This window comes from Lampris incognitus, chromosome 5 (genome assembly GCF_029633865.1).
Source record: "Lampris incognitus isolate fLamInc1 chromosome 5, fLamInc1.hap2, whole genome shotgun sequence".
NCBI lineage: Eukaryota > Metazoa > Chordata > Actinopteri > Lampriformes > Lampridae > Lampris > Lampris incognitus.
Genome location: NC_079215.1, coordinates 29567948 through 29581564, shown reverse-complemented (window position 1 = coordinate 29581564; position 13617 = coordinate 29567948). Strand labels below are relative to the sequence as shown.

Sequence of the window (13617 nt, the reverse complement as noted above, 5' to 3'; positions counted from 1 at the left end):
CGACCCTCCCTCACCTCTCAATTCATCCCCCAGATACAGACTCCACTCTCACCATAATTATGTCTGATGAAAATAGCCATGTAGATATCCCTAACAATCCCTGGACTATAAATAATGCCCAGCTCCACAGGATAATATCCAGGCATGATCCCTTTGAAGAGGAACAGTTGTGACTTTCCACCGTTTGGTCTGACTGATATGTTTGTATGCTGCATGCATATGTGTAAGATAAAGAACACTTATAGAGGAGTGAGTGGGTGGAAGGAAAGGGGAGTAACAGAGATTGTTTGAGCAAGCAGACTGTTGCTAGGTGAGGAGTGAAGGTTAAAGGAGGAACTGCAATCCTGTCAAAACTTGAAACTCAAGGATGAGCTGGGCTCAGCAGGAATCATGATGTATGTTCGATGGAAAAGGAGCGAAACTATATTTTCCCATAACATCAGGTGTCAAGTGACTCTACCTGTGTACTGAGGAGCAGCTGCATAGGGAGATAGGATGGTGAGAGCAAAAACAAACTCTGTGAAACGGGCAATGTAAACGTACCAGGTGTCAAAAACAACCCGTGAAAAAAATGCACAGCCCTTCTGGAACTGCACATGGTATGTTTTTCTAACTAGGGCTGGGTCTAGGTGTACGTGACGTGACCTAGCTCAAATTCCAGCTCCAGAGCCCCTAGCGTCCTCCTGTACGTGCAGTTTACCATGCAGCCACTCAACACAAGCCAGGACTCGCCACAGGGTTCCTCACAGCGGCAGGTGATCCTCCCATTTAAACCAAATGTCTTCCAAGGCTTATTACCTTGCTCACAGGACACAGTCGCTGGTCAATAGGGTGCCATGGCATTCGAAATGAAGCTTTTTTAATCAGCTGCTCGCTGGGATTCCAGCGAGCTGACTAAAGAAACAATGAAACATGTCAAGCTGCCCTCTCCCGAAAGGTTATTTGGTGTAATTCTTGCTTGCAAACATGCCGAATCATTTCATGAACGGTGTTGCCATGCAGTGACGGGGGTCATGCACAAATGACTTGGCTTTTTCTTTCTCTGAGTAGTGACTCATTACAGGGTCAGCCAACTCTTTATCATGGTTTCCCGTCAAACTTACCATCGCAATAAATTTGCTGAAAAATGCTTTTGAAATCAAGGAAGGGGGTGCTGAAAAATGGAGATTCTAGTGGAAAGAAAAGAAATGTGGAGGAATGGAAGGAAGAAGAAAACAAACAGAAACATATTTAGAAAATAACCAAATGAAAACAAACATAAGACACTGATTCTGACTTACAGAACACATCAACATATGAGCGTACCCTTGTTGGATACAATTAACTATTAATCACTTTCCACACTGAATATTTCGGCCATCTCTGGCAGGGAGACAGGCAGTAACGGGCAAAAATGAATATCGGGTTGCTGATACAAGCTGGCACAGTCTGTGTCGGAACAAAGGTCTGATATCCAAATCCCAGTGTTACAGAACCACATCCGTCCTCTTCTCATCTAATACACATCTGCTCTGAATTTCACATACAAATGGACACCTACAGCTGCTAAGAAGCAAATGGACTCCAAACCTCAACAGTTCAGGATCATGTACTCATATGCTCTGGCTACGACGAGCCCTGCTCTTTCTCTGGCTTCCAAGGACCTGGGTGATGACTCAGGAAGCCAGCATCTAACAGAGATATGTCTGATATCCCTGTGGCGGCTTCAACTCGCTCAATGATATGTAGAGCACACATAAACATACGCCCACACAACTGCTGTTTGCCAAATCAAGTGATAAAAAGCAGCAACCAACAGGCTTTCACTGCAGCCTAAAATTATGGTGTTTGGTACAGAGACACAGTTTGTAAACTCAGTAACAATATTTCACCATCTGACTCGCCCACTAGTCTTAAGAAAACTGAGTCACAATTAGCAACCGCTCATTTCTCATTTCACATGTTGCCACTAGAGAGCTCCACTAAGTATACGTGTGGTTGCTTTTTCTGCTAAGGATCAAAACACCAGTGTGTTGAAGTTCAGCGTGATTACACAAAACAATATTTTCTTCAAGGTATGATCAATATTTTTTTTGTTCCAAGGTAAATATGCCAGATTGGTCATCGGCTGTAGGAAATTGTTGTAGCTGGGATAAAGACATATTACTACTGAAAGGTGTAAAGACATGTCATTGCATACCTGAGGCTGTCAATGTATTTAACCATAACAATGGTTCAGCTGATGATTGCTCCAATACAAACACGCCTCACAATCACCAAAACAAAGACACCTCCATCCAACCCCCAATCAAAAATAATCACCAACTGATCACAATGCAATCCCCCTCGCCATTAAACTCAAGTCTAAATTTGCTCTTATGAATAATACAATGCTGATGGCTATTCTTGTAAGCAATGAATCACTAATGTGATTTGATGACCTCGTAATCACAAAAAAGAAACATGATTTATCACTTGCATCTTTGTATCATATGTGCAGAGCTGCAGCCAAACAAACTAGATCACTCTAGTCATCCACAAGCCAAGTAAGTGTCTGCGGTCCAACTGTGCACTGGCTTTAACATGGTTCAACTTTCCGTTCTTAATGATTACTTACACGTAGTCATTACAGCAGCTGTCACTCTGGAAACCATTTTATAAACCTCCCTCTTGCTGCGACATGGGGAGTGCAAACATAACAGAAGCATGCAAGAAAAATCTCAGTGAGCACTTCTACTTCTTTACTTGTTGAATATCAATAAAGGAGGAGCCTTAGAAAAAGATAAATATTCAGATTATTGATATTCCAGATGAAAAGAACAACACATGTCTGGAAGAAGAAAAAAAAAGAAAAGAAAAAAAAAGCTGACTATGATCTTGTGCTGTCCTGCCCACTAAGCAAACCGCCAAAGCCCAGGAAGTGTCTCCCTTCCAGATTTAGTTTTCTTGAGAACATAAGAGGATGTTTGACTAACAAGTCTTTCAGGAGACACACTAAGACCACCTCCGCGGAAGAGGAAGAGATGGAGGAGAGGGGGGCAGGAGGTGCGCAGCTGCTACCAAGACGTCCACGAGCCGAGCTGAATTTGGGTGGAGGATGGCGGGTGGGTTTGCCTGTGCCTGCATGCGCATTTTTTTTGTACGAAATACTGCTCGCACAGGAGCGACTATGAGGCCTACTTCAAATGATAGACGTGTGTTGGTGTGTGCCCCGTGAGTGTGAGCGAGGAAGAGGGTGCAGCAAAAGAGCAACTTTGAACTCACCTCCCCAGTTGCTGTCCTCAGTCAGTGCTGTCAGGTCCAGTTGGGGAACCTCCTCACATTCCAGGTCCGAACCGCGCACCACGCTGCTGCAGGCTCGCCCTGTGTCACAGGTAACGTGCGACTCCTGGATCTTCATTCTTAACGCCTGCAAAACCATGAGAAAAAGAAAGAGTACTCAACAACAACGGCCAGCTACTGTGCACACACTCTTTAAGTTCAACCATACAGTCCTTCAGACAAGCCCTGCCCCAACAGTGAAGGGGGGGTGTCGGCTCCCTGCTGCCGATTGGCCGAGTTGGCTGGCCATAACATCCGCCCATCTGTCTGTGGCTGCGAGTCTGCGTGTGTGCGTGTGTGTGCGTGTGTGTGTGTGTGTGTGTGTGTGTGTGGGCAGTGGAGGGGAGAGAGGGAGATAACTCCACCCTCTCCTTTACCCGCTGGATTCCCACACCCCTCCTTGTCTTGCTCTTTTTTTCCTCGCTCCCTTGACTGCTACGCTGCAGCGTGCATTCTTCTGCTCGCTCTCTCTCTCTCTCTCTCTCTCTCTCTCTCTCTCTCTCTCTCTCTCTCTCTCTCTCTCTCTCTCTCTCTCTCTCTCTCTCTCTCTCTCTCTCTCTCTCTCTCTCTCTCTCTCTGCATTCCCCACCCTGGCGTTGCTCGAGTTGTTTGTTTCACGTTCGCAGCAGGGAGGGGGAGGGGGGGAGGAAGGTTGGGCAGAGGAAGCAAGGAATGGAGGTTTGCTGAAAAAAATAACAAAAAATAAAAAAGCCAACAAAATATTTAGTAGTTACACTTAACAAAAAGTACATTAACTAACCAGTAATAAGCAGTAACTAACAGTTAATTAACAGTTAACTAATGTGTCCAGTAATAATTTACTAATGGTATTCATCACTTGCTAATATTAGTTAGTATCTTAATTAACCTGTAAACCCTTAATAAATTTAATGCTTTAGTTAATGCTTATTACGTCATTAGCTCACGTTAATAAATGTACCCTTATTGTAAAGTGTAGCCAGTTCATGTTGGCTGACTCATTATTTCTCTCTCTCTCTCTCTCTCCCTCTCTCTAACTCTCTGCAGAAAACAAAAATCTTTATATTTAGGACACTGCATTTCTTCTGTTTCTAAATCTCTCTCTCTCGCTCTCTCTCTCTCTCTCTCTCTCTCTCTCTCTCTCTCTCTCTCTCTCTCTCTCTCTCTCTCTCTCTCTCTCTCTCTCTCTCTCTCTCTCTCTCTCTCTCTCTCTCTCTCTCATGCTCCTTTATTCACTCCACAGTCTTGGCTTGCAACTCATACCAGGAAATAATGTCACAGCTCCCGCACATCTTTCCCGTTCAGTTGGCATAACCTGTCCACCATTTCCCAGAGTAACTAATCAGATGCGGCCTTTAGCCCTGTGGGTACGGCGTGATAAAACCTGGCCATTATATTCTGATGAAGTGCAAACAATTTTCAATGCAGTTTTCAAAGCGCTGTCTGGTCATGCTTTCTGAACATGATCACTGACCACTTAGCACTAGTCAGTGTGCACTGTCCCATTTCCCCCCTTTGGGAATGACACCATCCTATTTATAGAGATAGAGAGAGGGGGGAAAAAAAGATTAAGACACAACTTCCAGTAGCCCTCATAAATACCAGAGACAACTTAGAAGACGGGTTTCGCTCACTGCCAATCATATTCGGTTACAACCCTCTCTTGTGTTAGCAAGACCAGATTGTTGGTGACATTTTTATTAGGGTTATCAAGTCTCCTTGGTTATTGAGTGGGAAATAACGTGGCCCATGACCAAATAACGCAGAGCTCTCCCTGAGGAGCATTTACTGTCACTGTTTACATGGAAAATCATCCACTTCCCAAGCTCCCCCACCCTTTGTGTGATCCACTGGGCTTCTTTGAAATCTGTTTCACCAACTCAGCTTTCTCTTTAACTGCCACGGGATGTGTTGGTGTTAATTATATGGCAATCTGTTTGTTTGATGATTTCATTTGCATTTGTGAATAAGCTGCTAGAGGCCCTGTTTACACCTGACATTAATATGTGTCTTGGGTGATCCGATCACAAGTGGAAGGCTCGAAGTACAGGTATGAATGCACCCAATGTGTCCTCAATGCATCTTGAGATCCGATCGCTCAGGCCACATTTGGAGGTGGCATGGGACGCATTTGTCCACATCGCATTTGCAGTGTAAACGCACATGTGTCCCAGGCCACATTGTAAGCAATAGAAATAATATTCAATAGAAAAAAATATCCTGTCTGATTCTGCCGAGCGCAGCTGAAGTGTCAGAGGTGATGGACCAAATGCAACCTGAACTGCAGGTAGACTATAAAGCAGCTGTTTAGTGAATAAAAACACTTGTTTCACCAAAGCCTCCTCTGGGTTTAGTATATATATATATATATATATATATATATATATATATATATATATATGTGTGTCGGAAACTTATATATATATATATATATATATATATATATATATATATATATATAAGTTTCCGACACACATCAGAACCACAACTTCAACTTCAGGTACAAGTTCATTTATTAAATAATCTGAGTCTGAGCTGATGTGATCAGTCGAGGCTGACAGGGTTCAGGTTGAGAATTACAAATTCTAGTGTTCAGACATTTACATTTTCCCACATAACAAATTTTAAGAATGAGTTTCAACTTTTGCTGTGTATTTTGAGAACAAAATGAAAAAAGGCAAACAAATCGCAGCCTGACGCTCCTAATTCACTCAGTTAATTTTCCTCATCAGATTATTTGTTTCTACCTGGCACGACATGCATTTGCTGCATCCACCCCATTGTAATAATGTGAAACTATTTACCCACAATAAACTATTTATTAAATGCTGTATATCAGATCAGGGGTCTGAAGGTTTTAAGACAGATCTACCTCATCAGCATCAGAATAACGTTTATTTACACAGTACTTTTTAAAAACCTGTTGTGCCTCACAAAAAAGTGGAGTGAAAATAAAAGAAAAGAAGTGCAGTTATGGGACTTCAAATTTTGTATGATAACATAATTTGACAGCAATAACTTACAGATGTGAAATACGTCATACTAACTGACGGCACATTAAAATGAGGAGTGAGCAAGGATGTCTCAGTTTGTTGCTTCAACTCCTCTCTCCTCGTGTTTCTGTATTTATTTACATGATTGTGACATGTCTATGCCACAGGGAGGGTTCGAGATGAAGGTGGACACGGTTTTGGGTGATTAACACAGTCTATACAACTTTCATTTGTTCACTCGCATGGGCCGGTACACTCTGATGATGCCAGAAACGTTTCCTTGATCTCTCCTTTGTAGTGTTCCCTTTCTCTGTCTCCCTTCAGCCCTGCATTTCCCGTGTCTCTGGCGTGTGTCTGTCAGTCAGCCCAGGACCCAGCTTCATTGCTTTTTTTTTTAGTTTGACACCTGAGGCTACTCACTAACCAGCATCTCATCATGTCTGCTCTCCTACTAGCCACGCCCCCTCTCTCCACTTGCAGCCAAGGCTAAGACACACACCCCTACCACAGTGATGTACATGTTTATTTGCATCTAGAGCGGGGAAGTGAGATCCAATCACAAGTGGTCACTTGAGACACATTCTAATGCCAGGCGTAAACTGACGTACCTAGGTCTTATTCAGACTGCAGCACAAATACGTTTTTTGGCATATTCAGGTTGTATTCAGATTAATTTTAGAAAGTCTGGACTTCAAAAACCACATGAAATGTGATTTTAATAACTCCCTGTGGCATAGACGTGTCACAATCATGTAAATAAACACATAAACACGTACAGAAACATGAGCAGAGAGGAGTCGAAGTGACACGCATTTAACAAACTGAGACATCCTTGCTCACTCCTCAAAACCACATGAAATGTGATCCTGTTACTACCGGTGTTCCCCAGGGCTCTGTACTGGGACCCCTACTATCTATTATTTGCTTATTACTACCTCTTGGCCATATTTTCAGGAAATTTGGCATTCAATTTCACTGCTACACGGATGACACCCAGCTTTATCTATCCACCAAGCCTACCTCCACTCTTCCACCCACTTCCCTTTCTGACTGCCTACTAGAAATTAAATCCTGGTTTTCATACCACTTCCTCAAACTTAATAGTGATAAAACCAAGGTCTTCCTAGTAGGTGCTAAATCTACGTCGGCTAAACCTGATAGTTTTTGTCTAACTATTGACAATTCTATAGTTCCTCCATCACCTGAGGTTAAGAGTCTGGTGTCATCTTGGACAGCACATTATCTTTTGAAGCTCACGTCAACAATGTCACTCAGCCTGCATACTTCCACCTCCGCAATATTAATCATCTTCACCCATCACTTACACCTAACAGCATTGCCATACTCATTCACACCCTGGTTACATCCCGTGTTGACTACTGCAATTGTATCCTCTTCAGTCTTCCCCTCAAGTGTCTTCACAAACTTCAATTGGTCCAGAATTCAGCAGCCCATATCATTACCAGAACTCCTTCCATAGATCATATCACTCTGGTTCTTCAGGAACTCCATTGGCTCCCTGTTAAATACTGTATTGACTTCAAGATCCTGCTTCTCACCTTTAAGGCCATTAATAACCTTGCTCCTTCATGTCTTTCTGAACTCTTTCATATCCACACCCCCCCCCCAGCACTCTCAGATCCTCATCTGCTCTCCAACTCACTACACCATTGGCCGCTTGACTACCATGGGGTCTAGAGCATTCAGTCCTTCTGCCTCCTGCCTATGGAACTCCCTCCCACAAGACATTCACAACACTGGCTCTTTCAACCTTCAAATCCCATCTCAAAATGTACCTTTTCAAACTGGCATATTCAGTCTGATCCACACTTCATTGAGTTTTGTGCAGATGAGGATTTTATACTTATCTGTTGTATTAACTTTTTTTTGTTTACCCTGCTTTGTTTTGATTTTATGCTGTCTGATACAGTGCTGCTTGTTTTTTTTTTTAACTGTGTTCTGTAAGGTGTCCTTGAGTGCTCTGAAAGGTGCCCACAAATAAAATGTGTTATTATTATTATTATCCATCCATCCATTGTCTTAACTGCTTATCCTGCTCTCAGGGTCACAGGGATGCTGGAGCCTATTCCAGCAGTCATTGGGCGGAAGGCGGGGAGACACCCTGGACAAGCCGCCAGGCCATCACAGGGCCCACACAAACACACACACACACATTCCTAGGGACAATTTAGTACCGCCAATTCACCTGACTTACATGTCTTTGGACTGTGGGAGGAAACCAGTAGCCCCCGGAGGAAACCCACGCAGACATGGGGAGAACATGCAAACTCCACACAGAGGACGACCCGAGATGACCCACCAAGGTTGGACTACCCTGGGGCTCGAACCCAGTACCTTCTTGCTGTGAGGGGACCGTGATAACCACTGTGCCGCCCCATCATTATATAATTATTATCATTATTATATAATAACACCAATATTATTATCTTATTATATATATATATATATATATATATATATATATATATATATATATATTATTTATTTATTTTTATTATTTTTTGCAAACAGGACATAAACCACATTTGGAGGTTGTTTGGCCGCCCAAATCATATTTAAAACTGTCTTTTCCATCACTTGCAACGTGACACACAGCGATGACGTCAAATCCAGAGTGCCCACCAACACTGCAGCACAGAACATTGCAACATATACCAGCCTCCTCCGTTGCTGAGTTTGTCTGGTACGACGGAGTTCTGCACCGCGACATGACAGCACGATCATTTGGAAAGCAAGATGATTGAGCTCCATTTTTCATGCTTCCGCGTTGGTAAACTGCGTCACCAGCATACGTAGTTACTCACGCCTACATCGTTACCACAGCAACCCATATAGTTAGGATGGTGCCGCAGTTCCGATAACACCGAGGGCGGTCTGGTGGCGGCCTCACCTGGCGTTGACTGTGGTGTTTTTGATGTCGTTGTGTGGAGTGCGGGGGGTGTGTGTTGAAGGTGTCTTGCTGGGAGAGCTGGCGCTGGATCGGCTGGGAGGGCTTGGTCTGCTTCGTCCGGTGGGCCCAGTGACCACGGCCCCTGCCTGGAGCTGCAACCGAGGAGGAAACACCGAGGGTGGTCTGACAGGATGCGGAAGTGGGCTGAGCTAAGCTAACTGCTAGCTCATGCAGACCATCAGTTCCAACAGTCATCCTGGCTGGTGTTCGTTTCCTTGGACAGTGATTTTTTGTTTAGTTTGGATATATGTGTTAGTTTGGATATGTGTGTTCTTGTGGTTTTTGGATGTGTTTTTGCCTTTTTGCTGCACTGCTGTGGCTGGGGTAAATGGCATTTCGTTTCATTTCATGTATGCAAGTATATGAAATGAAATGAAATGACAGTGTTCCTGATTCCTGATGTCTGGACACACAAATCCAATCTGATCATTTGCAAATAACATTGACACTGACAGTCTGTCTTAAAGGTCTGAGTTGAGAAGCAAATCCAATTTACCTGCAGTCTGAACAAGGCCTTAGAGCTGTCCACTTGTGATCAGATCACCCAAGATGCATGTTAATACCAGGTCTAAACAGGGCCTTAGTTGAAACAGTTCAGTTGGTTAGTGTGTCTGTTTGCAATGTGGATTTGTTTTTGCCTGTTTGGTTATCCCTGAGATGCTAAGGGGGTCTTGTATCAGAGTGAATGGATAAAAGACGTGCCCTACTAAACACTAAATAAGATTCAAACAGAACAATAATGTGGTCGTTGAGACTTAAAAACATACATGCATGTATGTTTTTAAGTCTCAACGACCACATTATTGTGAATGAGAACATTCACAGACATACATGCATGTCTACATTAACATGTACCAGTTGTCATGGTGCATTTATACCTGCACACTCTGAATGACCTTCCTCTTATCAGACAGCCAAGCATAGTCCCTATTATTGATAACAGACCTTTCAAATATCTAAACCACTTTCACTTGAGCCTAACAGTTTCAGCTGTTTTATGAACCTGTAACTCATCATGACGCCATTATGGTATAATGAAATAAACAATGGCGTACAGAATTAACAGATGGAAAAAGCTTTTCTTGAGCTGGCCTCATTCTTAAGATAACCATGAAACACAGTCACCTTGAAGCTAATGAGCAGGAAAACATGCCCATAAACTCACTCCAGGCCACGGCGACCATGGTGTCACATAGTATGCCTGCAAACACATGACTCAATGCTCCCATTCCCTGGAACCATAATCCACTGTGTTCATATCACTAGGCTGCTGCCTTGATTACATCACCATGTGCAATCCTGGGGCAGATGGGGCAGAGGAGTGTTGTGTGTGTGTGTGTGTGTGTGTGTATGTCTCTGCACGTGTGAAGATAGAGCAAATGAGATAGAGCAATGTTTGGAGGGTTCTCTTAGACAATGGTTGAGCTCTGTTGGGGGGAGGGGGAATGCACAGAGTGAAAATATATGTTGGCGTATACACAAGATAATGCTGAGGTAGCACACAGACAGGCATGTCAACATGAGAGATAATGCACCAAGCCCACACACAAACACATACACACACACACACATACACCATGTCCATCTTGTACATGTGAGAAAGAGCACACAACACACACTAATAAAGGCAGTATATGCCTCTTTTGTACAAGAGGTCTGTCCTAAACTCCACTCAACACACACACACACACACACACACACACACACACACACACACACACACACACACACACACGGACATGCACGCACACACATGCAGACTCACACAAGCACACATGCAGAATATGACAAAAGCAGACTCAAACACATGCAGCAAAATCCTGGTTGGAATTGTCATCAGTATGGTATATCTTAATAAAGAAAAAGAAACTTTAAAAGCTATGTCCAATTAAGATTCCTCAACATTGTGACCTGCTCGATTTTGGGGGTCTGGGGGGGGGGGGTACCTACAGCTTGTGCGTATGTATGCATGTAACTGGGTGTGTATATAATATGCATGTTGATCTGTGTGTGTGTGTGTGTGTGTGTGTGTGTGTGTGTGTGTGTGTGTAAAAATGTCTAAAAAATGTATTTAGGTCAGTGTTTTGTTTTTTCATAAGATTGTGCATGTTTGCACTGCACACATGGACTAGCAGAGAACATGACAGCTTGCAGTTCATTTTCTGTTCTATGCTATAGGAACAACTTGTTCTGAATGGCAGTCCAATGTAATATCAGGTTACAGGGGAGGCCACACACTGGCACACTGACACATTTGGGATGAGTGCATTTGTGTGCTTGAGTGTATATGCTTTTTTTTGTAAGAAATTAACAGAGAGAGAGAGAGCAAAACTGAGTATGTCTGCACTCAAGTCACAACTCTGAAGGACTAGTTTGCAACACATTCATAATGCAGAATATTCAACAACTAATGACAAACTACACAAAGTCAGCAACTCATTATACTCATCCGATATGTCACCTGGCTATGTGTTAAACTGACTCCAAAGAATAAAGACACACTGTGCATGACAGAGGATGGTAGGTCAACACATGCATGGCCAACTGATCGATACATCTAACCACAGCACAGGGGAAGGAAAGCGAGAGCCGAGGGCACTGCCTGCATCTACAGCTTCAGTGTGGTGAACCAAGCAAATAAGATGAGCAGACAGGTTACCACACCAGATGACAGTCCCTGTGGGACCATGCTAGGTCCAGATGGCTTCTCAGCAATACAGCTTGGTCGTACTGCCAACGCGGTGGCATGAATGACACTAAAAATCCATCTGGGCTGTGCAGAAATGAATTCCAACAGACTGGTGCAGTGCTTTATAATTCAATGCTTTAGTCTAGATTTATTTAACAACCATATGAAGAGGGTAACTGGCTCCCCCCCCCCACCATCTGTTTGCAACACCAACAATCATAATGCCATTTGATAGTGGGGATATTCTAAAAAGCAACTTTTATGCAGATGAGACACTAATGAGCAGTACTCTAATTTATGGCTAAAATTCTCAAGCTATTTTTCCAATCAGCAAATACAGTGGATTAACTGTGACCTGACCTTAAATTTTAATAATAATGATAATACATTTTATTAAAAAGTGCTTTTCAGGGTACTCAATGACACTTTACATAAGTTAAAATGATCATAAAAGCAACACACCGAAAACATATCACACATTAACCACACATTAAAAGCAGTTCTGAAAAGGTGAGTTTGATTAATGATTTTAATGTGGACAGATTGGTGCAGTCTCTGATGTGTTTGGAGAGAGTTCCAGAGGGAGGGGGCAGCTATGGAGAAGGCTCTGTTGCCCCATATCTAGTGCTTGGTTCTGTGAGGTGGAGACAGGAGGTTGGCATCAGAGGAGAGGAGGCTGTGGGAAGGAGTATGGTAGGGAAGCAGGTCAATGAGGTAGGAGGGGGCCTGGTTATAGAGGTCTTTGTGAGTGAGAAGAAGGACTTTGAATTGGATCCAGTGTGGGACAGGGAGCCAGTGGAGGTTCTGAAAGACAAGGGTGATGTGGTCACAGGGGTGGGAGTGGGCGAGCAGGTGAGCAGCAGAGTTCTGGCTGTAATGGAATTTATTTAGAACTTTGGATGATGATCCATAGAGGATGATGGGCCATAAAGAATGCTGTTGCAGTAGTCAATTCTGGATGTGATGAAGACACGGGTCGAAGTTTTCGCAGCAGAGGAAAGTGATGGGTGGAGATGAGCTATGTTTTTTGGGTGGAAAAAGGAAGTTCTGGTAATTTAGTTGACATGGTGTTCAAAGGAGAGGTTGCCATCGAAAATGATTCCGAGGTTGTGAATGTGTGGGGGAGGGAGACAGAGTGGGGTTATCGATGGTGAGGCAGATGTGGTGCGTGGTTTTGGTGAGGGATTTGGGACCGATGATGATCATTTCTGATCTATCACAATTTAGTTTGTTTGCATCCATGATTTAATTTCAGTAAGGAAGTAGGTCAGAGTGGAGTGAGTTGCAGTGGTGATGGATTTAGTGGCGATATAGAGCTGGACATCATCGGCATAGCAGTGGAAGCTAAGACCTTGACTATGTATGATGTTGCCTAGGGAGAGCATGTAAAGGATGAACAGGAGAGGAGCAAGCACTGAACCCTGGGGGATGCCTTGGGACAGAGCAGCGGTGGAAGAGGAGATGTTGATAATGGCAGTGATGAAAGGAGTGAGACCAGGGAGTTTGAAGGCAAGGTGTTCAAAAGAATGAGTAACAGGAATGGAAATGGTGGTTGTTTTTATGTCCTTTTAATGTCCTTGCTGTCAACAGCAGCAACACCACCTCCCCTCAAGATGAGGTTTATTAATGTATGTGAATCCTGTGGGTGTGGTCTGGTTTAGCAAGAAACAGTCCAGGGGTTTATG

The 13617-nt window shown here is 43.4% G+C and overlaps 1 protein-coding gene across 1 annotated transcript in view; it reads right to left on the bottom strand.

Moving 5' to 3' along the window:
• fam13a (family with sequence similarity 13 member A) overlaps positions 1–13617 on the bottom strand; it is an 89497-nt gene that overhangs the window by 7116 nt on the left and 68764 nt on the right. Inside the window, exons 15-18 of the mRNA XM_056280463.1 lie at positions 12561–12736; positions 3919–3983; positions 3244–3417; positions 1104–1169 (exon numbers count right to left, since the gene is read on the bottom strand). Coding sequence (XP_056136438.1) covers positions 1104–1169; positions 3244–3417; positions 3919–3983; positions 12561–12736 — 481 coding nt within the window. The remainder of the gene's footprint in view (positions 1–1103; positions 1170–3243; positions 3418–3918; positions 3984–12560; positions 12737–13617) is intronic.